The sequence below is a fragment of the Lissotriton helveticus genome, chromosome 5_1 (assembly GCF_964261635.1).
Source record: "Lissotriton helveticus chromosome 5_1, aLisHel1.1, whole genome shotgun sequence".
NCBI classification, from domain to species: domain Eukaryota; kingdom Metazoa; phylum Chordata; class Amphibia; order Caudata; family Salamandridae; genus Lissotriton; species Lissotriton helveticus.
In genome coordinates, this window is record NC_136065.1 from 376281772 (window position 1) to 376308996 (window position 27225).

General features: G+C 44.5%; 1 protein-coding gene across 6 annotated transcripts in view; it reads left to right on the top strand.

Moving 5' to 3' along the window:
• Positions 1-27225, top strand: part of ZBTB17 (zinc finger and BTB domain containing 17) — a 417671-nt gene that overhangs the window by 149773 nt on the left and 240673 nt on the right. For all 6 annotated transcript variants that reach the window (XM_078642537.1, XM_078642540.1, XM_078642535.1 and 3 more), the window contains 2 exons: positions 1631-1747; positions 10753-10994. In XM_078642537.1, the coding sequence (XP_078498663.1) occupies positions 1631-1747; positions 10753-10994 (359 nt within the window). The remainder of the gene's footprint in view (positions 1-1630; positions 1748-10752; positions 10995-27225) is intronic.

Below are 27225 nucleotides of genomic sequence, written 5' to 3' on the forward strand. Positions count from 1 at the left end.
CCCTCCCAGATAACATCATCGTTTAACCAAGTTGTTACACGCTAACAAACGTTATAAAAGATACCCGTGCTCTCAGCCTTCTAAATAACCGGAAAGATCTACCTCGTTATTACAAACTAACAGGTATTTAGAAACGCTCCTGTTTATCCTCTAAGGTTCAATTTTTATCGTACCTGCTCATTGTGTTTTCTATGTGCCGCGCGGCTACCGCCATCAACGGCCGAAGTGATCTCGTGTGTCAAGGCCCTTTCTATCAACCCTCATTTAAAACTAGCGTGCTCCGCCCCCTGGTGCGTCCTATTCACTCTTCTCAATTACTTGTCTATGCACTGCAACTCCCAGCATTCAATTGTAAATACCATAACATTCAGCATTTCGCAACTTTCTGATGTTTTACAAATATGCACATTTTTTGAACGACATAAGTGACTTCATTTCGTCATAGGACATTTCTTGCAGATCTTTCCATAAGGTGAAAATAAAAAAAATATAAAAAAACAAAAAAGTTGTTTTAATTTTTAACTCCCATACGAAACCACTTCAGCAAAAACACTCATTTGAATCGCATCAAAATCATTGAAACGTATACATTATTCGGAGGAGTAAATTCGCTTGGTTTGATGTTAATCTGTTGTGTAGTGTTTGAAAATTATGAATTACAAAATGTTACTCGGAGGATTTATGTGCATCTTCATTGTCAAATCGCAAATCATTTGAGGGTCTGGATTCTCAAATCATCTGAGCATAATACATTAGAAACATTATTGAAAAGAAGAGCAGTGTATCCTGTCTACCAATACAAGATCAGTGGCTCTGATTGGCTTCAACAACTGCATTTTTTTGTTGCAGCAGTCATTGTAGTATGCCAGCCACCAAAGCCTGCTTCTTGGAAAAAAAAAAGAATGTGATAATTTTTGTAATGAGGCTGGGATAGCACCCCCTGACTGCAGGGAGCATGTGAGGCCCCTAGGCCCACAGTCCCTTGACAAATGCCATGCAAGCTTGTTCGGTGGCACAGGAGTTGGTGCTGGGCCTGCCCTCAGTCCACTTGGCTTGGCCTATTGGATTGCACAGAAACTGGTGCAGGGTGTGGGGCAAGACTTATCCCTCGAAAAGAGGATTGATGTATTTATTGCCTGCACCCAGTGCCTACTGTAAATAGCCAAACCAATGCACGTCCATTATGCCACAGTTTGGTATGTGGGAGGTTGGATGATGGCCCTCACCAAAGACCAGGGTTTGTGGTTAGCCTTTCTGCACACAGCTGAATACGCAGTGCAGTAGGGGTTGGGCTCGATCTTGGCCAACTCCCGTTATCTGTGGCCAGAGCTCTTGAACTGCTGAGGTTTCTTTTACAAGAAGTTGGAGTGTAGGAACCCACAGTCGTAGCTGATACTGAGATGAAAATGTATCTCGTTAGCAAAACTCTACCACTGAGGGCTATATGTTGATTTTCACTTTGCAATGAGGAAATTGAAATGTTAATAACATTGTTTTAACATGTTTTTATATGTTGCACTTAGTAATCATTGATACCATCGTATACTGATTTTTAATCTGGCCCGCTTTTTCTTTTGGGCTCGAGGAATGTATACATGTACAATAAGTTACCTTCTCTTTTTGTGCATAGATATCGCCGTGAAGGATGAACTCTCTCAGGTTGCTAGTCCTTCGTCTCCAAATAGCACCAGCTCCAGCCACTCCGTGCAGGCTGCTAGTAGGCATGCCTCTCCGAATTCTGAGCAAGGTAGGACATTTTTTCAGTGCCAAGGTATAAAGGGGATCAGCGTTTGGTAGCTGCATGTGTTTTGCCACCATTAACATAAGTAGAAAATGTTCCAATGAAGAAATATAGTTATTTTGCAATCGATTACAGATCTCCCCCTATTACCGGTGCTCCTGTTGAAGGGAAATCTAGAAATGTGATCTCTGATTCTTGCCTCAAAAACTACCTGCACAGAGGCCTAGGTGTGAAAAATGGAGGAATAAACTGAAAGTGAAATCCACCCAAATAACTACAAATTTTTTCTTCACAGAATGATAAGTTTGCCAAGGATGTTTGCTACAGTACTGCATGAAGCAGGCAATGGATCTCTAAATATGTACTCCAGTACATAGACTGTCAAAACTGCCTTTTCCATGATTGAACTCTTAGGCTTACACAGTTATGTTTTATGCATGTGCCTTGTTACCTTTACATCCTAAAAGCACTCTTGACCTCAAGGCTTCCTAAACTTGTCAGCAGTATGTGAGTTATCTGTATTTTCTGGTCCATACCTGTGATCCGTGTCACTGAAGTAGGATTAGATGACGATGGACCCTTATGAATCGTCAGAGTGGACATTTGCAGAATAGCTATTGCTGCATATTAAAACAAACCTGTCCTTCAGGGATGAACTATCACATAGCTGCTCTGCCCATCTGTAGTAGATATTTCCCATGAGTGCTCATGTGACTACTTTACTTAAGTGTATTTTGCATTATGCCACCCTCAAAAGCACAATTATGATTTTTAGTAACTTTACTGAATGCAAAATACAACCCATGTAGAAATGGCTTTCTTTTCTTTTCTGCACCAAAAGGGACCAAAAGTTGTTTCTTCACTCAGAAGTCATTTTTCCTATTTAAATGCATCTTAATGCCTTTTTGCGATCAATTAGTTTAATGCCTGTTAGACACCTGTGGCTCTGTTACAAAGGGGATGACAGAATTATAGTTTGATTGAAATAATATTAAAACACTACCTTCAGAAGGAAAAAGTAGTGAGTTACCCTTATGGATTATGGTAATGAAAGCCTTGTCCTAACAAAGTCTGAATTCTAATGACTTGGCCTAACTAATGTAACCGCACTGGAAATTTCACCGTCTTAGGCAGTAGCTGATTTTTGCCCATTTCAACCCAATGCAGTTTTTTCCCTTCGTTAGGGGTATCTACAAGTACAAGCATAAACGTATTTCAATCATTTTTTGCAACTTAATGCTCCACGTTATTTTTTAAAAGACCAATTCTACTGTGATCTGCCAAACACGTGTTATTCTGTGAATGTTAATCATAACCATTATATAAAGAAAGTGTTTTCATTCCGTTCCTAGCACATACTGCTTCCTGGTACCCCTTCATTATTGTCCCATGTTTAGCTTAACATTTAAATTCAAAAGTACTTCCTTCTACTGCATATCATGCTCAAGATCGTAATTTTAGCCAAACCTTGTCTTAACAAAGTCTGAATTCTAATGACTAGTCCTAACTAATGTAACCACACTGGAAATTTCACCTTCCTAGACAGTAGCCTATTTTTGCCCATGTGCTTGGGTTGAGCTCACATTCATAAAGCTTTCCGTACCTGAGAACACTTCTCTTGAGGGCTCCCAAGAAGTCAAAATGACTGGCTCCTTGAAGAAATAAATCTGGAAGTGGTACTTTCCTAATGCTTTACTGTCATAGTAATGAACTCTCAGAGAAGAAGGATATTGTAAATCTTCATTAGCTTTTGCAGATCCAGTACCTGTGACGGAGCTTCTTACTACACTGTTACTCACTCCCATATCAGGTACTCCTTAGCAACAACTTGCCTCACATTAACAAATGCTTCAGACATTAGTTGGCCCTATCGTAGCAGTGTAAATATATTTCCTACCACCTGTGTCTTTGGGTGTGCTGTGACAAATGCTTTAGTCTGATTTGTCTGAAGTCTGGATTTCATGAGGTACTCTGGAGCTGTACATAAAACATACCATCGACACATGGAGCTACTTCCTACTTATTTAATAGTACAGTCTTGTTGACTATCAGCTTCCCAGGATTTAAGGAGTAGTGGGGTGTGTTTAAGTTTGAGAGCACGTTACATAATAATTTGTGAAGGAAGCAACAATTTATAGAGAAATATATTGACTCCTGAATGGAAGACTCAAGTTGACAGTTCCGGGTTCTAACATCTTTTTCCTTGCTTTTTTCTACCCTCCAGAGACTGATTGAGTGACAGTATTATATTCTTAGTATTCGAGTTCTATCACAAAAGGTTTGTTTCTGACTGCTTTTTGTTGTGAGAGTGGTCTTCTTGAAGTAAATATCTTCTGAGGATGAACAATAACAAATGAAAAGGAGCATACAATTATATGATGAATATAGCTCAATTAACAGCATTAGAAAAAGTTCCATATAATACTGAATCAGCAAATCACATCCAATATTATTCCTCTGGAGTCTTGCACGTGAATTTCAAATCTGCTTTATTGAAGTTTTTTTACAATTGCACATGAGCCTAGCCAGAGCGTTTCGTCCAAGATGACTTCATCAAGGCTGTAGAATTAAAAACCTATATCAGCCTCTGTATCACATATATACATACAAGACAATATTTACAATAACCCTAATATACAATATTTCAAGCACTTGTACACAGAAAGCGCAAGACCCCCCTAACTATATACACAGCTTTTTTTTTTTTTAAACCATCAGGTTTCTATACACTTTCAAATGCATTAATGTATTAGACGTGCAACTATATTTTTCATGACAGGTTTCTTGTTAGTCAAGTCTCCTAATTGATGGGTATCATAACAGACCAATTTGCTCATATAGGAATAATAAAGAATTGAGAATCTCACTTGGTTATTCTTCAATTCCTAATGCCCTGTATTGTGGGAGAAGATCAGAAAACAGATGTCCAAAAAGGGTGAAGAAAATATTCAGGGTACTAGAGTACCCCCTTGTGCAATCTATAGTGTGAAGAATAAATACAATTAAACAATACAATTGAGCATGTTCACCATGTGGACTAATTAATGCAGATGTATCACAAAAACAGCCCACCAGGTCACATTTGTTGTGGTTAGTCAAGCCTCCCAATTAACAAGTATCATGACTTTGCTCATATGGGAATTATGAAGAATTGTGACACTCTGGTTATTCCTCAATTCCTAATGTCCCGCAGTGTGGGAGAATCTCAAAAGCTGATGTCCAACAAAGGTTCAAGATAACATATAGGGTGGTGAATTATCCCTTGTGCAATCTATAATATGAAGAATAAATACAACAAATCAATAAAATTGGGCACATTCTACTTGTGGAATGATAAATGCAGAGGTATGTTCACAAGACACCCCACCGACAACATTCGATATCAAAACAATTTCCAATATGAATAAAAGGCCAATGTGTTACCTAATCTCAACAGTTTCAGAGCAAAAAACACTCTGTTCCATGTTTTCACATTAGTAATCTTCTGAGGATGATTGGTTTTTGTTGCTTTTAGAATTTATTTTTGACCAGTGGGGGCTAGTGCATCAAAGATGCTAGGGAGAGAAGAAATTGCACTGACCTCAGTTCCTCCAAGCTCTCCCCTCAAAAATCCTCTCTGGTTCCTCTGAAGCGCAAGCTGCAACTTTGCATTTCCTCAACTTTGATGGCTCCCTGTGTTGCTAAGGTACCCATGTTAAAAGGCAAAGATGACTGTGGTGCTGGTATTCCCGTCCCAGGAGTTTTTCTTTATTCCATTTTCTAAATCTGTTTCATTGATTTTTCATACATAATAGTTGAAATATGCAATACATATAGTCAACAACTTGGAGTATTCTTGTTCCAAGTTATTCATAATTCGCAATAATGATTACTGCCCGTTATTACTGGAGGTGTAGTATTACATCTGTTTGACATTGTTAAACTTTCTGTGAGTACAGATTGAATAGTTATAAAATATATAATCAATAACTATATCTAAATCTAAACAAAGTAGAACTGTGAATACCAAGTTCTCCTGGTTCTTTGGTCATATAATCTAGAAGTTATGTCTTTATTTCTTCTAGACAGTATACATGAAGTCTCCTTTAACTAAATTGACACTACCTCTGTGATATGAGCAAATATATAGTGAGAAGATGAGGGATCGGAATCCAAGGAGCAAATAAAAGTAGAATGATACCAAGAAGATTAGCAATTGCCATAAAGTTCCTGAAATTCTTTCAGACGAAAATGTTACTGCTGTTCACACTGTAATTCTTGCATCATCACATACAGTATACTAATTATTTTCTCCACCTTACTATCTCCACTATTTCCAGCGCTTCACTTTATTTCCGTTTCATTGCTATACCTCATCCTGCTTGTACTATAATGATGTCCTTAAACTAGCTACGAGCTTTCTTTTTTGAGGTTTTCCGCTTTTTTTCAGACTCGAGGCTGATGAGCATACCTCTAGCTGTAAGAGGACCATTTTGCCAGTAACTTCATTTATGGTAATAAACACTACCATCCAGTATATCACTGGCTTTGGACACACACATTTCATGTGATAATGAATCGGGTGTCCATGTCCGTACCGTACCTTGGGCATAGCAATAGAGTTAGCTTATATATTTTTTTTTACTCTGAGTTACGTATGTATATAATATTGTAAGAATTTGTTTGCTCTGGCTGTTTGTCTAACTATGAGAAACCACTCTTCTTTTGTTATTGCCCTGCGCATGTCAGTAGAATTTTTTTCTGGAGTTCTTTCAAAGGGTATTTCAGACTCTGCAGCAGAGCTCAATGTAATGGAGTCTGGTAGCATAAAACCTGATTTCAGTTAAGTTAGCACTGCATCAGAGTGCACGTGTTTTCTGACAGTCTTCCCTCCTACACACTTCTACCTCGTTGCTTGCACCTAGAGCATCCTGCCCATGTTGTTGCTTGCACCAGCTCCTACGCACCCTCGTAAGCACTAAACAAACATTGGTGAATCTGGAAATCATGTGGCAACCATATATAAATAGCAGGCAGAAAAGGGATTACCTTGGTAAGTCCTAAAAGCTTTAATCTGCTGCTGACCGCTGTTTCTAAGAAAGCATGTCCCCATTCATCTATTTTATGCTGACATAAACATCTCAACTGTTGAACTGCACAGGTATGAGCTGGATCCCATGTTGTGATGTGAGGAGAACCTCACATAAAGTGATATTAATTCCAGTGACATTATAACTATGGTATTTTGTGGAATCAAAAACATTGTGTTATTTGCGCAATAAAATGTTGGCAAGCATGAGATGTGCACTGAACTGGTTATTCCTTGGCTTATTTTTCTGGACTCATGTCCCGTTTTGCTTCCTCCGTCCTCGCAAGTTTCTTGACTCACCCACTCACTCCATCACTAGTCAGCACATACCTTTCTCGCACACTACTAAACATTGTTTCACTGCCCTCACCTCATTGAAGAGCTGTTCAAGCTTCTTACCACTGGCAGAATCTGGCAACCCACGTTCAAACCAAGTCCGGCCAGCCATGGCAAAGAGAATATCCAATACACTATCACCTCACCCATATACTACACACAAGCCTGACACATGTGAGCAGCCATCTTGGCAAACTGAATTTTGGATGCTACCATTATCTCGGACGTGCACGTTAGGTGCGGGTCCTTAGAATTTAACCATGAGGACCCTCCTCTACGGCTCCATTTCAGTGCAAACTTGATTTCCATTCACATGCCAGCGCAGCAGTTTGTAGGTAAGGTTTCACAGCCTCCCCAGAATGATTATTATTTCTCAAACACTGACAACACTATGACAGACTTTTTCCTGTCATTTATGTAGATCCTGAAGGTGATGGGTCATTGGCCCCTTTTGAAAGGATTATTTTCCTCTCCAGATTTTTGAGACTAAGGCCCTTTGGAGTTCTATACCAAGGTAGGAGCCATTCGGCCCGCCTTGCCATATTCCTTTTACTTTACATACGTTTCATGCCAAGGCTGTTCTCTTTTCTCAGTTTTTTACCTTAACGATCTAGACTAATCTGGTAATTTGACCATGCAACGAGAGACTAATGATCTCACCTGCCAACCACCTTGCAGTAAATATAATTTTTTGGAGCATCGTGGGGAACCCCCAATCAAGCTTCCTAGGACCGGTTTCTGGCATTCCAGCTGTCTTCAGCCAGGCTTGCTTGAATCCAGTGGCAAAGTGAACTAGGGACTCAACGTCGGAGCATACCCCGCCAACTTATGGCGAACAAAGCGGTACAAAAAGGGGTGGTGATGGACGGAGTATCTGAACCAATCAAACACTCACACCCAGTCAACAGATCTAGATTTAATCCATCACCGTTCTTTAGCCCACTCTGCCACCCCAGTTCAGACATGGCCATATGCAAATCAGTCTGACCCTGTGCCTCATGGGAACAGTCCAGCCCGAACTGCCAAGCCATGCCTTCCCTGGACCGCAATCAAGCTTCCTAGGACCGGTTTCTGGCATTCCAGCCGTCTTCAGCCAGGCTTGCTTGAATCCAGTGGCAAAGTGAGCAAGGGACTCAACGTCTGAGCATACCCTGCCAACTTATGGCGAACAAAACGGTACAAAAGGGGGTGGTGATGGACGGAGTATCTGAACCAATCAAACACTGATGGAGTATCTGAACCAATCAAACACTCACACCCAGTCAACAGATCTGGGTTTAATCCATCACCGTTCTTTAGCCCACTCTGCCACCCCAGTTCAGACATGGCCATATGCAAATCAGTCTGACCCAGTGCCTCATGGGAACAGTCCTGCCCGAACTGCCAAGCCATGCCTTCCCTGGACCGGAATCAAGCTTCCTAAGACTGGTTTCTGGCATTCCAGCTGTCTTCAGCCAGGCTTGCTTGAATCCAGTGGCAAAGTGAGCAAGAGACTCAACGTCTGAGCATACCCTGCCAACTTATGGCGAACAAAGCGGTACAAAGGGGGGTGGTGATGGACGGAGTATCTGAACCAATCAAACACTCACACCCAGTCAACAGATCTGGGTTTAATCCATCACCGTTCTTTAGCCCACTCTGCAACCCCAGTTCAGACATGGCCATATTCATTAAAACTATATAAAGATAAAAAAAATTCATAAACAATGTCTTTTGTCTCTCTGTGACAATAATCGAATTATAAAAGAATACTTCGTATGACCGTTTAAATCAATCCTTCAGTCCTGTGCACCATACATGTGCTGAATAAATACGTCGGCACCAATTGTTGCTTATACACCATTTTGGAAAAGGCAAACGTGAAAGAAAGTCAATGATCCGAAAGGTAGACGGCACAGTTGCCATTTTAAAATGGTGACGAGTCTAAGACAGTAGATTGGAAACAAGGCTTGGGTCGCATTTCATAGAGAACCAATCGTTTTTCGAGTTTATGTATTTATATATCTTTATATTTATTACTTTACTTCTAATTGAGCATTTCCAATGTACTACCCAATATCTCACCCTATACCTCTCTCGATATATCCTCTACCTCCACTCTGACTCCTCTCAAACCTCATTCTACTGCTATAATCCCCAAAATAACCCATTTTAGACTCTTTCCTCCTCCACCCCTCCTTGCATCATTTCAAGCTTCTCTTACTATTCAGAACTCCCAAACAAGCCTTTTTAAACCCTTCCTTCTGTGTCTTCCCCCTTCCCATTTACTCATTTCGAACCTCCTCCTACTTCTATGATCTCTAAATAACACTTTCTAGACCCTTCCCTCTTCTATCCCTCCACTATTCCTCTCAATCCAACTAACAGACTCGTATGTACACAGCTCAAATTAATTTCATATTTCGCTATACTAATTACCCTCTAATCCTGTTTTGGTTCCGGAGTAGTGGGCTCCCTGCCGAAAAGCACTTTGACACTTCATCAGGGGTAGCAAGAGCAATATTAATGCAAACATTTCCCTCTTCTATTCCTCCACTATCCTTTTTTAATCCAAATAACATACACACCTGTCCGCCGCTCAAATCAATTTCATATTCCCTATACCAATTCACCATTAATCTTTTCTGGGTTCCGGCGTACTGTGCTACTCGCCAAAAAGCACTATGACACCTCGTCAGGGGTGGTAAGCGCTATATGAGTGCAATTACGTTTGCAGTTAAACAGCCCCTTCGTGGTTTCCTCTTGCTCTGGTAGTATCTATTTTGATATCCATTGCTTCTCTTGAAGCTTCCACTAGAATTGTTTTGCACTTGTCATTTAATTAATTTGGGATATTTCTGCCTTCTCCATGCACGTCACATGTTGCCTCACCATTCTTGGGTGCCAATGTCTTCTGGGCCAAGCATTAGCCAAGCACATGTGCACCCCAGTTCAGTTCACGAGAACTTCAGGACATATATGTTTAACAGTGTATAGGGAGGAGGATGGTGGGGGGAAGCTGAAAAGTCATGCTGATCATTCCAACTAAGTGTTTGGCACACGTTACTGTGACCATGCTTACCACAGACCATGTCTGTCTGGCAAGTTCCCAATCTACAGAAGTGCTACAAAAAGAAAAAAACAAGGCTACAGACCTTCTCCCTGTATTCACCCTGGATCTGGAATAACATTGCTTGTACCCATTTGGTTTGCCCCAGCCCTGCTCCAATTTAAAAAAGAGCTGAAAATGCACCTCTTTATAGACCACTGTGTAACTCTCCTTCTACTCCCGGAACCCTGCTGTCTCTCCAGTCACTTGTTGACTGTATTTTTTACTTTGACATTTGACCCTGCCTTAGGCGAATTTCACACTTAGCAAATACGACACACAAACATCCACCACACAAATGCATATAGTCAATTTTCATTTTACTAAAATATAAAAATTGGAAAAAAACTGCCTGTTTTTTGTTGCTTAGAAATGTGTCATGGTATGCCAGAGCGATTATTCTAATGTTTATGAATTAAGCTACCCAAGATATAGAACTGGTTAAAGGGATAAGAAACTTCATCTTAATATTTTAATGTCTTATTCCCTTCTGTGTGCATTTCCTTGCTCTTTTGCCAGATTTGGAGATGGAGGTGGAAGGTGAGGGGATGGAAGAGGCAGATGTGGAAGAAGAGGAGGAATCTTGCTCTCCAGAGGATCATTTGGAAAATGGAGAAAATGCTGATGAGATGGAGGACTATGGGGCATCAGACTCTGGGCAAGAAACTTCAGTGGAATACAGGGAGCTTCGATCAGGTGCCATAGTCTACATTGACCGGAGTGAATCACGAGCCTATGGTGCCACTACCCATAAGTGCGAGGTGAGGCTGGATCGTGGGTAGTGGTCAGTGGCAACTGGTGCTAGTGTGGCATAGCAATAAGTCATGGAGGCATGATGACTCGTGAACAGAAAGAGTCTGGTGATTTGTGAAAATACGGGTCATCGGTATAGGGAAACAAAACTTTTCATGAATTCCTCGATTTAGTTTTTAGAAGCTTTAGTTGTCTTTTTAGTCGTGATTTGCAAGGGAACATATGACCATTGGGAAGGTGCCAGTTTGCCATCTTCAAAGTATGGTGCTTTACTTTCCTATAGGACCTCTCTTTCATTATGGTGATTAATTCCATACATGGCTGGCATTCGCTTCATCTGTAGTCCCCCCAAAAATACAGCCAGCCATGCCATTTTCTGATAACAGTCGACTTAGAAATGATTATGGGTGCTTTATTCAGTAAAAACTGATTACTGCATTGTACTGTTTTCCTCCTAATGCATATTGGCACAGAATCCTTGCGACCTCAGGATAGTATAGTTACTCCACAATATATTTCCCAGCATGTCTGTTTCAGAAATGTGTTTCACAAATTCATTGGGTCTGATTTTCCCTGTATGATGAGCAAGTTCTCCTGGGATTTTTCTTACATCCAAACTCTGAGTTGGCCTTCTCCTATGCAGGGTCCTAAAAGAGTTTGAAAATCGAGAGAAAAAGAGAAAAAGGTCTCTCAATTAAAAGCAAAGATTTGCTTTCTATTTTTATTTTTTAAAAGCACAGTATAGGAAAGCACTCTCATCAGAAAACTAAGAACGTGTTCAAAACCTTATGTTCAACTTGGACCTAGAGTTCCAGGGAAGTCGGAGGCTAGCGTGTCCTGTTGTAGCAATTGAATTTTTACTACCAGTGTTCAGGAATCACAGTGCTATTGGACCCTGAATGACCAAATACTCCCTTTTAGAACTTGACTGCCTCATGGTAGCAAGACAAAGTAGTACAGGGTTTCTCCAAGAAGGTTGTGTATACTTAAAAACATGAGAAAGGACACTTTAATATCTCTCAAAAACTGAGATGCCAGTCACTGCTTCACTTTATAAAAGTAAAATACTAAAATTAAAGCAATGATTAGTAAGAAATCCAGTAATCTCTAACTCCTCTGATCTACAGTTCTAACGGCAACTGCAATTAGTGACGACACGATATAATTAAAAGTTTAACAAGGGGCCCGGTGATCAGTTGTTTTTCAGTGGGCCTAATTTCCAGATTTTCTCTGCTTTTGTAACTTCAGAATCAGCACCTGATCTTGCCCTCAAGTTTGAGCAATGGCAAACAGCATCTCAAATATCAGTGTTGTAAAATATACACTTCAACATTTCTGATTATAAGCTATACTTCCATTGGTTTTCGCGCACCTGCCATGAAACATTCTGGACTAAAATAATTGACAGAACTAAGAAGGGGCTCAATATTGGTGGTTCTAGCACCTGCAGTGTTGTCAATGACGTGTATACCCAAATACCGGAAACCAGCTTGGGATGCCAAAGTCAGTGTATCCTCTGCTCGGCCCTTCTGGAAAAACTTCAACTTGTGCCAGTTAATCTTTTAGATCAACAAATGTACCGAATTTATCAAGAGTTACTGTTCTAACCGGTCCGTAGACATCTGGTTGGCCAACATAAACAAGAAGGTCGTCCACGTATAAATAGACCTGAGCTTTGCATGTGTCTGTTCATTTGATGTGAGTGTTTTCTCTGCTTAGGTGAGCCAGGTTCCACTACTAAGGCAAATGGCAGGGGTGAGAGCGGGGACTCTTGTCTCGTATCCCTCTGCAGCCAAAGGGCTCAGACAATTCCTCCCCACCTTAACTGGGGCTAGTGGATGTGGTATAAAGAAACATAACACATGACAAATACCTGGGTTCAAAGTTAGCTAAGGTGCCTCAACAGGGCAAACAAGTAACATGACTGGCCATTAAATACTTTTTTTAAGTCTATTTGTAGTATAGCCAGTGGTCCCTGTATCAGGGTGGCAGACAGAAGTGAGTTGGAAAGAGAACGTGTATTGTGTCTGATGGAGCGATGAGTCATAAAGCCATTTTGATCTTGGTGTACAAGATTGGCGATTAAAAGTAACAAGCCGTTTCACCAAGACTTTAACTAGTATTTTAACTGCGTTCTTTAGCAAGGAGATAGGCCTGTATGACGTGCTTTGCAATGCTGGTATGTCGGGCTTTAGTATATTGCTAATCTGTTTTTTTCTAGACACCCTGTTTGACTTTGTGGAAAAGACCATTTACATTCCAGGAGATGCAAGAGAGGGCTATCCTTATTGTGCATAGGTGCCGAACCAGTAGTATAGTTCATATCTCTCCTTGTTTGTGGGCAAGACTAAGCGTATAATATGTAGTGTCTGGGGGACTTTAACTGTAAACTGAACCTATTCCCCTAACCACACTTTGAACAGTGAAGAACCTGTCAAATTAAACTGGACTATGTCCCTCACCATTGCAGTGCAGGGGTGTGTCTGAGCTACCTCACCTATCCCAACAACAACAAATTAAAGTGAAATATGTCCCATTCTAAAAGTGAACGCGGATAGGATTGAGAGGTCAAAACAAATGTAGCGATTAGGTTTGTGGCCAGGAATCTTGGAGTAAGAATTCTGCAGGATGCTTGTGGAGGATAATGATGACATAGTAATCTGTAAGGCAGGGGAATTTAACCATCTGCATGTTTAGTATGGAAGCCTAAAGGATTTGCGAAGAGGTACAGGGACTAGACGGCAGGGCTTGCAGTATAACTGCAAACCGCTTAGGACATCACCACTTGTGATTAAGCTTGCATCATTGTGGCATCTAGATCGGCCTCCGTACGGGAAGAAGTTGATTCGCACCTCATCAAGCACATTGGAGAGCTGTCCCATTCGGGGCTCCGGGTCTGTATGATTGTGGATCTAAACTTCTATGCAGATAGCTAGACTGAGGGGCCAATACTCTCATTCTACGCTGTCTGCGAGATGTCCGCCTGCAATGAGGTCTCCCGCGCCTCCTCTTATTGGCCGCTCTGAGTATCCCATGGTGATGTGTGTCTGCTGGTAGGTGTCTTAATTCTATCCACCCCCAAGCTTGTTTAGGGGAGTCCAAAAGAACTATTTTGATTGGGGAATTACATCAAGCTTCACAGGAAACATGAGCATATATTAGATCCCCATGGCTCAGAGTTTTTTAGGTCTAGCCTAGCAGCAGCGCGCATGCACTGCTCGCTCTGCGAGGCATGCAGTAGTCGAGTATGCTGTGGAAGCATTGCTTACTCTCCTCCCATATTTTTGATTGGCTGGTGTCATTGTCCTTGGTAAATGCTGGCTTCCGAGTGTTAATGAGGCGTGTTAGTTCCTCCTTGTTACCGCCCTTTCGCCATTTGTTATCTCCCATGAGGACTGGATCTTTTACTTGTGGCGCTACACGGTCTCCTTCAAAAGTCGGTAAGCGCTATTTTTTTTTTGTTTTTTTGCAGCGCGGTCAATTTTTATGTTAGCGGCTGGGCTTCATTATTTAATCTATTTTTGTACTTGTTACTGCCCCCCCTTGCGTCATTGCTGCCCCCCTTTCCCCTCCTGATTTTATTCTTGCTTAGTGGTTGCTGCTTCCCACTCCCCCATCCTGCGTCCTGACTTTTTGGTATTTTTGCAGGTCTTCAGCCTGCCTGCTTTGACGTCTCTCAGAGCCATTAATCTGTCAGTGCGAGTCTTTAGTTCTCCCAAGGGATCGACATGGATGAAAGTACGGAAGAGCAGGGCAGCCGATATAATAATTTGTTGGTCACATTCGTCTCTTTTTCACTGACCCACTTGTGCTTTTTGTAGTGTTCACGTCACAGGAGCAAAAGAAACAAGCATTTGCAATGCAATAGGTTTCACATTTACGCAAGATTAAGCTATTGGCATTGTAATTGACAATGCCTTTTATTTATGTTTTAGAAACTAAAACAAAAATAACAGGCATTGTTATTTGCAATGTCAGTAGCTCAAACTCGCGTAAATGCAAGACCTATTGCATTGCAAATGCTTGTTTTGACTGAGTCGAAAGTCTTTCTGAATGTGTTTTGTGTAGTCTTGAAAAATCATCTTGTGAGAATCCTCACAGACTCCATTTTGAGTCTCAACAACCCATTATCATATCATGATCCTGAAAACTAAGGAACCACGTGATAAGTGGATGGGCAGGAGTGCCCCTAGACATGTGCAGTCGAAGAGCTTGGTGAACTTGCTAGAGGAAAAAACATGCTGAATATTCATGCTTGGGGATTCTAGTCTCCTACCGGGTCTTGAGAAAGACACAACGTCTGCTCCCTTGGCTTCTTTAGTGAAGCCCACAAAATGTAGATTGTTCCCAATCCTATGCATCTTCCATATATCATGCAGGCCACACGATTCCATCAGAACCAGAGTATTAAGTTATTTTACAGTATCGTCAAGCTCTGATATTGGTCTCTCCAGGTCAGTACCCTTTCGAGGCCATTCCAGAGGTCTTACCTCAGGAGGGTGACATTGGTCGCCACTTTTCTTTTTTGTTTTTTTTGCCAGGGGTCTGCTTTGAGTCCTGGATGGCCTGGAGAGTGAGGGCCGTCAATGCTGGTTGGACCCGAATCTTGCCCTGCTCACTCCAGAAGTGCTGTCGTCTCAATTGAGTCATAGATGGTGCCCAGCTGTTTGTCGATTTTTCCTTTACTTGGTTAGCAGTTGTGTTTTATCCTTATTTGGAGGCTTCTTCCCCGTCCGGGGCATGGTGTTACCTATAGCCCCATAACAAGATATCCTGACACTACCTCTCTTTCCAGAATGTCTAATAGAGGGTGCAGGGAGTGTACTTATCAGTGGGATTGGAAGCGATGTAGGAAGCAAGTATGCCTGTATTTGAGGTCAGCCTCAAGTCTAAAAGTTAATGGGAGCCCTGCTGTCCCTCCCCGATATAGAAGTGTATGATGGCATATACGCTTGAGAAAAGCTCACTGAGGTGGCATTCGAGCAGTCAGTCCATGATATCACTTACTGAATTATGCCGCCCATTCAATTCGGACCCCCTCAAGGCTCCCAGTCAACTCGCTCTCCTCTGCGCTCAACCCTCAACTCTATCAGAGGCCACTGCAGATATATACTGAAAGCTGCTGGTAATCCTGCAGTGTCACCTGTGTGGGGGTTCCCGAATTTCCATATGTGTCCCAGAAACCCAGAGCCCTTCGGTTGCCAAAGCCCGGCTCACCAGTAGGCCCTTCCATGCCACTCAACAAGCTCCCAGCCTTCCCTGCCATCATCTCCCGCACCCTAACTGCCAAATCCAATGGTGGATCGCTCTCCGGCCTGCTTACTACCTATAAAGTGAGCTGCAGCACGAGCATTAGGAGGAGCATAGGTCTGCTAACTTCCTTGTGGCAGGGCTCCACTCGGGATAAGGGTGGCACCTGAGCCACCGTAGGTCGATGGAGCGTGGGTCACTGCTCGAATCATCTCAATGGGGGTCAAGATCACTCACAGGCAGTCTGCCATGAGATCGGGATCTGGCGAAGTGTGGTGCCAATCGGGCCAGGCTCACAGCTTAGAGCCACTGCTTGACATGCCAATGTCTCACACCGTCTCCTTCACTTCGGTAAAGTTCCTGCACGGAGATTTTGGCAGCTTTCTGCTGCTGCATAGTCCGTCTGCCCTCTTCTCCCCGATTAGCTCTCCATGGGAGAGACTGCTGCAGGAATGTGGAGGATATGGAAAGTCCAAGGGCGGAACGTAAGTAAGATAAGTTCACTATGTTGGCTGGCAAGCCCCACCCCTTCCCTGAGGAAGGTATTTTGACCCCTGACTGCAGGACAATACTTCGATAATGCTTTCATACATGCATTCATACAGGAATTCAGATCACGCCATCAAAAAGTGTGAGCAGGGCTGGCTGTGTTTTGGCAGAGTCACTGTGATTACTTCAAAGGCTAAAAAAACTACTGTTATGGGGCAGGAGGAAAGATCATTCAAAAGGTATAGGCTCCGGGTTTGAAAGCACCTGAGTAGCCATTATACAAAGCCAGCCATTGTTTTGAAGGGCACGCACATGTGAACGTGCTCATAGATCTCCCAGATATCAAACACCCACACACCTCTGTCTGTCCCATACAGACATACATGATGGTGGAAAGGGATACTGGCTAGGTGAGGTCTAAACTGACCTTTAATAGAGGGAGGCCTGGAGGCACCTTCCATAGAACGGTACCAGTCAAAAGGCCATTCCCTTTACTATAATCTTCACGGCCACCATTGTCAGTCTCTCTTAAACAGACAGAGGGGGCAGAAGCCACTCTATCAAAGAAGGGCCTCTCTTGGTTCTGAGCCAGTTAAATTAGTGTACCACTCGGCGTGCTTGAATGATTGTCTAGCACAGAGAGGAAAACTGGATTAACCAAAAACTGCATGGGGTAGAGCAGTACAGTGTTCCATAGTCATGCAGGAGACAGTCATTCCCAACAGCCAAAATATACTTTTTCTGCCAAAACCACTTCTTCATTTTCCCTTTCTGAAGTGTGAACTGGAAGGTGATTGCCTCCATAAGCAAGTAGCCTCACATAGAAGAATAACAGTGCTGTCAATAAGACGACCAAAGGACACTCACAGCTATTGTACCATTTAGTTTTTTTTCTATCTCTGTTACAATTTTTGAGTTTCTGTTGAAATCTTCTACAATACTGTGTTCTCTCAATTAATTTTCTATGGGGAGGCGTTAGAAATGAACTCCATGCACCTCAATTTTTCTCTCACTGTAAAGACTCTGCCCCACACTCTCACTGGAAACTCTATCTTATCTGGGAAATTATCAACATTTATCACGGTGGGTATTGTATTTGTTTTCCTAATGATTTCTCTTCCTGTGCATTATTTGATGCAAAAGTATTTTTTCCTTTATAAATGTGCATATGCTGAAGAAAAAATAACATTGTCGTTTCTGGGCTGTGCTCCGAGAATGGGGGAAGTACATTTGGTCTTCAGAGTTCTCTGGTTACCACACCATTGTTAAGGGTCTTTGTAATGAAGGGAGCTTAAATCATTCAGAACTCCATTCTGATACTTTGAAAACATCTTTATGGTTGATGGAGGCATTCATTGAAGGTCCAGAACTCCATATGATTCTCTAGGTGTAGGTTTTCGATATAGGCAGAATTAACTGTTGACAAGATGTTCTCATTGACTTGAAGAGGGGTTGGTTGTAAATCAAGCATATGGCTATCATTATTCAGACTTGAGGCAACCACTTTTTGAAGTGTACCCTAGCAGAGGATCAAATGTCCCAAAAGCCATTTCCCTGCATGGTGTTAAGCCCACTCAAAGCCTTCATCTATATGGCAGAATGCAGGACCAACCTCTGCCAGTTCGTAGAGGTCTGTTCCTGCAGCACCGTGCCTCTAGCAGATCATGCACCAAAAGATCAGGTGGTAACATATACAACTACGTGATTGTTACCTTTAATGATGGAGTTAAGGAGGCTTTTCCATTCGTGTTTCTACCCTTTTATAGGGTACTAGATAATTGCATGTTTGCTCAAAGGTGGTGAGAGAATGTAGTTGCACCCCTTTTTTCAATCATGCCTGCTCGCAAGAACATAAAAATGCATGCTTTGCCCTTGGCAGGACAACTAAAAATAGGGCTCATTTTCAAAGATGTAGACAAAAATAACAAAGAGCCCTGCAAGCTAGTAAAGTTCTAATTAAAGAGGTAGCTTTGGAGGACTTTGTATTAGCTAGTGAAATCCAGAAAAATACTGCATTTAGAAAGTAATCAATTCTTTGTATTTTAGGTAATCCTCAGCACCTTCAGTGGAAGTGCTGATTCATGCTTAAGAGCAAATAAATTATTGTAGCGATATCTAGCTCAGACACATCACAATAGAGATGTAGAGATTCTCTTAATGGTACGCTGAAATCCTCTATTTCTTTTAAACTGTTAAAAGTTCTATTAGCAATCAATAAGCGTTGGTCCGTTTTATTTTCTATTATTAAAAAGCTGAATACAATGGACCCAAAATGCTAGTGCCCTATTTTATTGCTGGATTCATCAGTATAGGTGATGGGGAGAATATTAATGAGTAAACCAGAAAGCTGGGTCTAATGTATATTCTGGGTTTCACAAAGGCCTTGGTACTGTAGAACTATGTCTAAATCTAAATGTAGTAATTAACAAGCATACTTTAGCTAAGAAGTGGTCTATTCACTTGGTGTCTATGGACCTTAGCTTCCCGTTCGACTGCTTTAACCATACACAGCTGTGCTGCATTATGGGAATACTGACGGAGGATGAAACAATAGTGTCTTTTGAGTCAGGTGTACACAGTTACTATGGGTAAGGTTTATTTTGCCTCCAATGGCGAGTGTTCAGACTCCTTCAGGATTTGAAGAGGTGTTAGATAGGAATGTGTTCGTGCTTCATTTGTATTCACACTTCATATTAAAGATTAAGAGAGGTTTTTTAGTAAGTATCTGTAAGAAAGTGGCTCTGTATATACTGGACCAAAGTAAGGTACATTGTGCACAGAGTCCACAGTCCCCAGAGGTTTGGCAGAGGCTAAAGTTAGATATAACCTTACTCTCCAAAGTGGTAGCTTGGTCGAGCAGTAAGGCTGTATCAGACGACAGTGCAAAGCATTTGTTGTACACACTCAGTCAGCAAATGGTCTCACACACTCGAGGACTGAACCCTAGGCCTATGGTTTTATATATAAAAATATATTGTTGTTTTATTTTAGAACCCCAGTAGGTATCATAAATACTTTCTCAAAATGAGCACAGGGCAAGTGGGGAAGTGGAGTAGGATAGATGCTGCACTCCCAGTGGCACTCGGGCGGTTGAGTGCAGGGTGCTTTTGGGCCTTCGGGTGCCCAATGTAATTCAATGGGAAAGCTGGAAGTTGAACAAAGGCTGCAGGCTCGGGGACGGAGATTCTTCAGGTGCGACCATCACTTTGTGAGGTAAGTTGGGATGTTGGAGGGTAGGTGGACACCCAGGAGTTGGGCACAGGGGGCCGTGGGGCGCCGGGTTCAGGGGTGTCTTTTGACGTCGGGAATTCTTACCCTCAGCTGGTCGCGGTTGGAGGGGTCCCTTGTTGTGAGGCTGCAGGCGTCAGCAGGAGCGTTGATGATGGTCCTTGGGCACCGGATTTGTGGTCACAATCCCCGGGGGGACGTCCTCGTGGTCTTTGTTCACTCTGCACATGCCGGACTCGGCGGGTGCAGAGTGTGCTTGATTCGCGGTTCCTGGCTGGCACCAGGGGTTGTTGCTGTTTGAGCTGAACCACTGCTCGTGGGAGTGCCAGTCTTTAGATGAGCAAGGCAGTCCGGTCCCCCGGGGTTTTTGAGGTTGCTGACCATTGGAGACGCCGGTGTTTAGCAGAAGCAGGTTCAAGGATCAACAGGCCTGTAGGGCTGGGACCAAGTCAGTTGGTGTCATCCTCTTGTTAGCAGCTGCATGGCAGGTCTTCTTTCTTCTTGTTTTAAAATCGGGATCTGAGGAAGGAAGGTTAAGGGTGCCCCTAAATACGAAATTTAGGGGCGTTCCAGGTAGGGGAAGGGCAGGGACCAATGGGTCCCTGTCCTAGGGTGAATACACCCCTATCCTGCTCCTCTCCTGTGGGAGGGGGGCAGGAGCATGTCTCTGATTGGGTAGAGCTCCCCATTCTCAAGATGGCGGGAGCCCAGAGTTATGCTTCACCTCTCCTCTCCCACCTGAGGGGTGGGGGTTAGCAGAGGCTGGCACACCCCCTTTCCTCACTTAGGGTTTCCCGCCTGTCTTCCCGCCACAGTGGGGGTCAGAACTGGTGGGGGCCAGTTGCTGAGTACAGCAATTGGCCTGGAGAAGCTCACAAAAGGCGGCATGCCTTTGAAGCGTCCCCTGCCCATCATGGGGGAGGAGGCTTGGCACCTCGTCCCAGGATCTGCATTGTTTCAGGCTCCCGAGAACGGCAAGCTCTAGACCCAGGGGTCCAGAAACATGTCTGGTGGTGGCAGCCTCGGTAGCCACACAGTCAGGACACTGGGAGTTGGTCAGGTTTCAGGGGACATCTCTAAGACGCCCTCTGTAGTGCATTTTACATGAAATCCCACACTGGCATCAGTGTGGCCTTAATGTGCTGAGAAGTTTGATACCAAACTTCTCAGTCTTCAGTGTAGCCATTATGGTGCTGTGGATTTCGTAATGACAACCTCCCAGCACCATATACTCTTAATGGCATCACTGCACTTAGTGCCCAGGACTGGCCGTGGGTACTGTAGGGGCACAGGACTCATGCACCTGTGCCCACACCACTGGCATAGTGTACCCAGCTGGAGGGGTGACTGATGTATGCCAGGGCAGTGTGTTTGTGGGCATGGCACACAGGGATGTATGCCATGTCGACTCTGTTTAGTTCTGCACCAAGACACTCAGCCTGCAAAGGCAGTGTGTGTGTCTCAAGGTACAGGGCCCCTAAGGGTGGCACAATAAGTGCTATGGCCCTTAGGGGTCTTCTCTGGTCACAGTGCCCTGGGTACCTAGGATACCATTTAACAGGGGCTTACCTGTGGCCAGAGATGCCAATTGGGTTTAGGTTTCAATACAGTTTTAGGGAAGGAACACAGGCCCTGGGTACCTGATTGGCAGGAGCCCAGTCAAAGTACATCAACAATTCAGCAAAAAGTGGAGGCATACCATGCAAGAAAGATGTCACTTTCTCACAGTATCTGACCAATTCTGGTTTCACTATATGCAAATGACTCCACCCTTATGGTGAGAACAACAAACAAACTAGAAGCTTCTAGATTCTTTGACGTTTTTTATGGGCCAATTGGATATTATTTTTGCTATGTTGTTTACTATGATTTGGGTCTTGACCTGGTAAATACTCTGCCCCATACCGCCTATGGTGCCCAGATTGGCAGAGTATGCTCTTTCTCATATTTGGAAATTCAATTGATTAGCCCAGAAAGTGGGTTAATTTGAGAAGTATTAGGAAACAGCAGTTTGATAAAGCCACAAGCAGGTTTTTAGGTTCCCATCTCAGGGGATACGAACCTGCTTAGTAAAATGAGTTCCGTTTATAGGAGCAAGTGTCTCTCCATTGCCAATAATAGTGCGGGTTTGTGGCACTACATTGATATTGGGAATTTACAAAGGTCAGAAAATGCCTTTTTAAGCAGGCTTCTGGCTGCTACGCTAAGCTGCATCACTTATATATGCCATATGGAGCTGGGTATGACTTACCTCCACTTTGAGACCTTTTGGACCTACCGAATGTAAAAGTATTTTCCTAATTTATAAAAAAAAAACTCTATCTGATAGAGACTTCTAGCGGCAGATTCTTAACCTTCAAATTTTCCAGGTTTCATCCGGAAACTTTTGCATGAGCAGTATCCCTGCGCGCTGTCATGTGGCTCCGTTCAGTACCGCACAGCGTTGTCGGGGTCGTTGGTGCCGGATGTGACGTCGCGGTTACCTATATAGAAGCCACCCAGGCATGCGCGCGTCAGTTTTTTTCTTTCTGCGCCCGTTAGTGCTGATCTGGAGAAGAGATACCCCTCTGTCTCTTTTTGGAAGACTTTTTTCAACTTTTTGTCAAGGATTTATTCTTGTGTGTTGAGGGAATGTCATCAAGAAAGGTAGTGCTCAAGCCATGTTGCACCTGTTACTGAGCCATGTGGGTTAACAACCCGCAGCTTGTGTGCCTATGGTGTCTCAAGTGCGATCATGACTGAAAGTCGTGCTCAGCCTGTCAGGCCATGGCGCCGAAGGCTTTGACAGAGCGGTCCCCAAAGCGGCTTGCGACCTGGCACAATCTTGAGCGACTCCTAGGAGGTCTCTCTCCTGATCGAAGACCGCTCCAAGAACCCCAAGTCTTCTTCATCGTACTCGAGGTCCTTGGGACCGTGGAGAAAGAAGCACAAAAAGAAGTCTAGACAGACTTCAACTTCGCCTCGTCTGTCGAGGATATTGAGAATAGTGGGGAACATCGACGTTCCAGGCACAGATCTCCAGAGCCGTTGACAGGCCTGACTCGTGCCTCCCCCCTGTTTCTGGGAGCTGTAGTGATCCCCTGCTCAAATAGAATTTTACGAGGCCATGTGCTGAGTATATGAGCGGGCCAACCCCTCCAGGGAGCCTTCAGACCCTGTGGGGTTCAGAGTAGGCCACACCAGGTTCAATGTCAATTGCTCCGGTGGGGTCCCAAGGATCTGATCCCAAGAAGGCCGTGTTGCCATGACCGGCGCCGGCCCTGACGTCAATGCTGCCGACGGCACCAGCCTCATTCTTATTACCAATGACCACCAGTCGGAACAGCGTTGATTGATGCTGAATCCACCGCCGCAGTCGGAGCCCAGTGGCTCTGGGTAATTGCCTGAGCATTATGTGGAGCGTAAAGGCATTTAGCAAGAGTCACTGGATCTTTTAGAACACCAGTTTGTAGGAAGCTGGCTCTGTATACACTATACCATAGTGAGGTATAGTGTGCACAGAGTCCAGTAGAACCTCAAAGGTAAGCAGAGGTAAAGTTAGATAGAACCTTACTCTCTATTTGTGGTAGTGTGGTCGAGCAATAAGGCAGTCTCAGAGGACTGTGTCAATCAATCAATCAATCAGGAGTTTGTTAAAGCGCGACTACTCACCCGTAAGGGTCTCAAGGCGCTAGGGGTGGGGGGGGGTTGGGGGGGGGGTGCAGGTTCCATTCCATCAAGGAGGGGGTCTGTCGAAGAGCCAGGTTTTGAGGTTTCTTGCAAAGATGGGGAGCGATGTTGTCTGTCTGAGGTGGAGCGGAAGGGCGTTCCATGCTTTGGCCGCGAGGAAGGAGAAGGAGCGGCCTCCCGATCTGGTCTTTCTGGTGCGGGGGACCACAGCGTAGGAAAGCTGGGCTGATCGTAGGGTCCTTTGGGGTGCGTGGAATTTGAGTCGACTGTTCAGGTATGCTGGTCCGGTGCCGTGGAGGGCCTTGTGTGCGTGGGTGAGCATCTTAAAGGTGATTCTCGCCTCGACGGGGAGCCAGTGGAGTGTGCGCAGGTGCTGGGAGATGTGGCAGTGTTTTGGCAGGTTGAGGACCAGTCTTGCGGCGGCGTTCTGGATGTTCTGTAGCTTGCGGATGAGGTTTTTGTTTATTCCGGCGTAGAGTGCGTTGCCGTAGTCGAGTCTGCTGGTGACCAGGGCGTGAGTGACTGTCTTTCGGTGTTCGAGGGGGATCCATTTGAAGGTCTTACGAAGGAGGCGGAGGGTGTGGAAGCAGGAAGATGAGACAGAGTTGATCTGGCGGTCCATTTTGAGCTCAGAGTCCAGGATGATTCCCAGGTTGCGTGCGTGGTCTGTGGGGGTTGGCGTGTTTCCGAGGGCGGTGGGCCACCAGGTGTCACTCCAGGCGTCGGGGTTTGGGCCCATGATGAGTACTTCTGTTTTAAGCATTTGTTGTTCACACTCAGTCAGTAAATGAATTCACACGCTCAAAGACTGAACTTCAGACCAATTGTTTTTGTATAAAAATATTCTTTTAGTTATTTCATTTTCTAGAACCAAGCAAGCCTGGCACAGGTGAGCGTTAAGTACTTAGTAGTAATGCTATTGAAATACAGTTTGAATGATAATTGTATATGCACTTTGATTTGATTTACAGTTTAGATGCAGGGAAATGCAATACTTAGTAAATGCAGTACATAGACTTGAATAGGCTTTTTAGTAAAATAGCAGGTAAGTAACTTTTGAGATTACTAGGCTTACACAGAGTAGTATACCTATATACTACTCTGGAACATTTCCTGCAAACAGGTAAGTAAAATCGTTTTGGTAAGAGTATGCAATTTTTAAAGAATGTTTTTAGTTTTTCAAACTCCACACTTACAAACTTTTCCCAGAAAAACAGTCAGTGTTATCTTATGGAGGAAAATAGTGTTATCGGTCTTGAGGTAAGTATTTTGTTGTGGGAGTTGAGGTTCTGGGGGTCGACCCAGGGGTCCCCCAGTGTCAGTGATGCACTGTTGTTACACCCTCAGCGGCACTAGGGCGGCCGGGTGCAGAGTGCTGAGGCCCCATGCTATCCAGTGGGGGATGGGGGCCTCCGGTTGATGGCTGCTGGCTAGCAGTCCACTCGGCTGTGGGAGCAAATCTCCTGGACTTTAGCTCAGGGCAAATTAGGGAAACAAAGTAGCACCAAAGGTGCACCCTCAGCGACACTAGGGCGGGCGGGTGCAGGTTGCCGTTTCAACGTTGGACACCTTTGTTTTCAATAGAGATTCTCCCGTTTGTAAAGACACTGCATACTTGGAGACGAAGGTCTTCTGGGTGCGACCACCACTACGAGAGGTAAGTAGGGAAGTTAGAGGTTGGTTAGGTACCGTTGGTTTGGGCACACAAGGCCGTGGGGCGATGGGTGCAGGGGTGCCTTTTGGGGTCGGATCTTCTTACCAGCTCCTGGTCGCGGTTAGGGGGGGCCTTCTGGATTTAGGCTGCAGGCGTTTGCAGGAGGCTTGAGGCAGGTCAGGGGTCGCCGGATCTCCGGTCAGGATTGTCGGGGTGATTTGCCCACTCAAGCTTGGGCCGTGGATGGCGGGTGCAGAGTGGGGTGGATTCGCGTTGTCCGGCCGGAGCCAGAGGTTGCAGATGCACAAATTGGTGTTCAAAGGAGACAAAGTCTGTGTGGTTGAAGACAGGCAGGTCGTTAGGGGTTTCGAGGTTGTTGGCTGCAGGACACACCAGGATTTCGCAGGAGCAGGTTCGAGGGGGAGACACGCCGGTAGGGCTGGGGCCAAGTCAGTGGGCGTCTTCCTTTTGTTAGCTGCTGCATGGCTGTTCGGTCCTTCTTCTTCTTGCAGGTTATTGTCTAAGGAAGCAAGGTTCAGCGGTGCCCCTAAATACTAGAATTAGGGGCGTTACAGGTAGGTAAAAGGCAGGGACAAATCTGTCCCTTCCCTGGGGTGGGTACACACCCCATTATGCCACCCTCCAGTGGAAGGGGAGCATGAACCTGTCCCTGGTTGGCTGAGACCCCCCATCTTCAAGATGGCGTGGACCAAGAGTTATGCTTCACCTGAGGGGTGAAGTTGGCAGAGGTGGGCACACCTCTCTTCCTCGCTTGTTTTTCCCGCCAGTTCTCCCGCCCAAGTGGGGGTCAGAACCAGTGGGAACCAGTTGCTGAGAGCAGCAAGTGGCCTGGGGAAGCTCACAAAGAGGGCAAGCCTTTGAAGCTTCCCCTTCCTGAACCCTGCCCATCCTGGGGAGGAGGCTTGGCACCTCGTCCCAGTATGTGCATCGTGTCAGGCCACAGAGGGCGGTACAAAAGGGGGTACAGTCCAGCCCGAACTGCCAAGCCATGCCTTCCCTGAACCGGAAACAAGCTTCCTAGGACCGGTTTCTGGCATTTCAGCCGTCTTCAGCCAGGCTTGCTTGAATCCAGTGGCAAAGTGAGCAAGGGTCTCACGTCTGAGCATACCCTGCCAACTTATGGCAAACGAAGCGGTACAAAAGGGGGTGGTGATGGACGGAGCATCTGAAGCAATCAAACACTCACACCCAGTCAGCAGATCTGGGTTTAACCCATCACCATTCTTTAGCCCACCCTGCCACCCCAGTTCAGACATGGCCATATGCAAATCAGTCTGACCCTGTGCCTCATGAGAACAGTCCAGCCCGAACTGCCAAGATTCTCCGTCCATCACCATCCCCTTTTGTACCGCAGGCCACAGAGAGCAGCAGGCTCTCGACCCAGGGTTCCAGAAACATGTCTGGTGATGACAGCTGAAAGCAGCCACTCAGCCTGGACACTAGTGGTAGGTGAGTTTTCAAGGGGCATCTCAAAGATGCCCTCAGTGTGCATTTTTCATTAAATCCCACACTGGCATCAGTGTGGGTTTAATGTTCTGAGAAGTTTGATACCAAACTTCTCAGTTTTCAGTGTAGGCATTATGGTGCTGTGGAGTTCGTAATGGCAAACTCCCAGCACCATATACTCTTAATGGAAGCACTGCACTTACAATGTCTAAGAATGGACTTAAGCACTGTAGGGGTATAGGGCTCATGAACATGTACCCTCACCACTGGTATAGTGCACCCAGCTAGAGGTGTGACTGACCTATGCCAGGGCCGTGGGTTGTAGGCATGGCACACATATGTGTGCCATGTTGACTCTTCACTTTGTTCTGCACCAAAACACTCAGCCTACAATTGCAGTGTGTGTGTGTGTGTGTAAAGGTACAAGACCTCTAAGGGTGGCACAATAAGTGCTGCAGCCCTTGGAGGTCTTCCCTGATCCA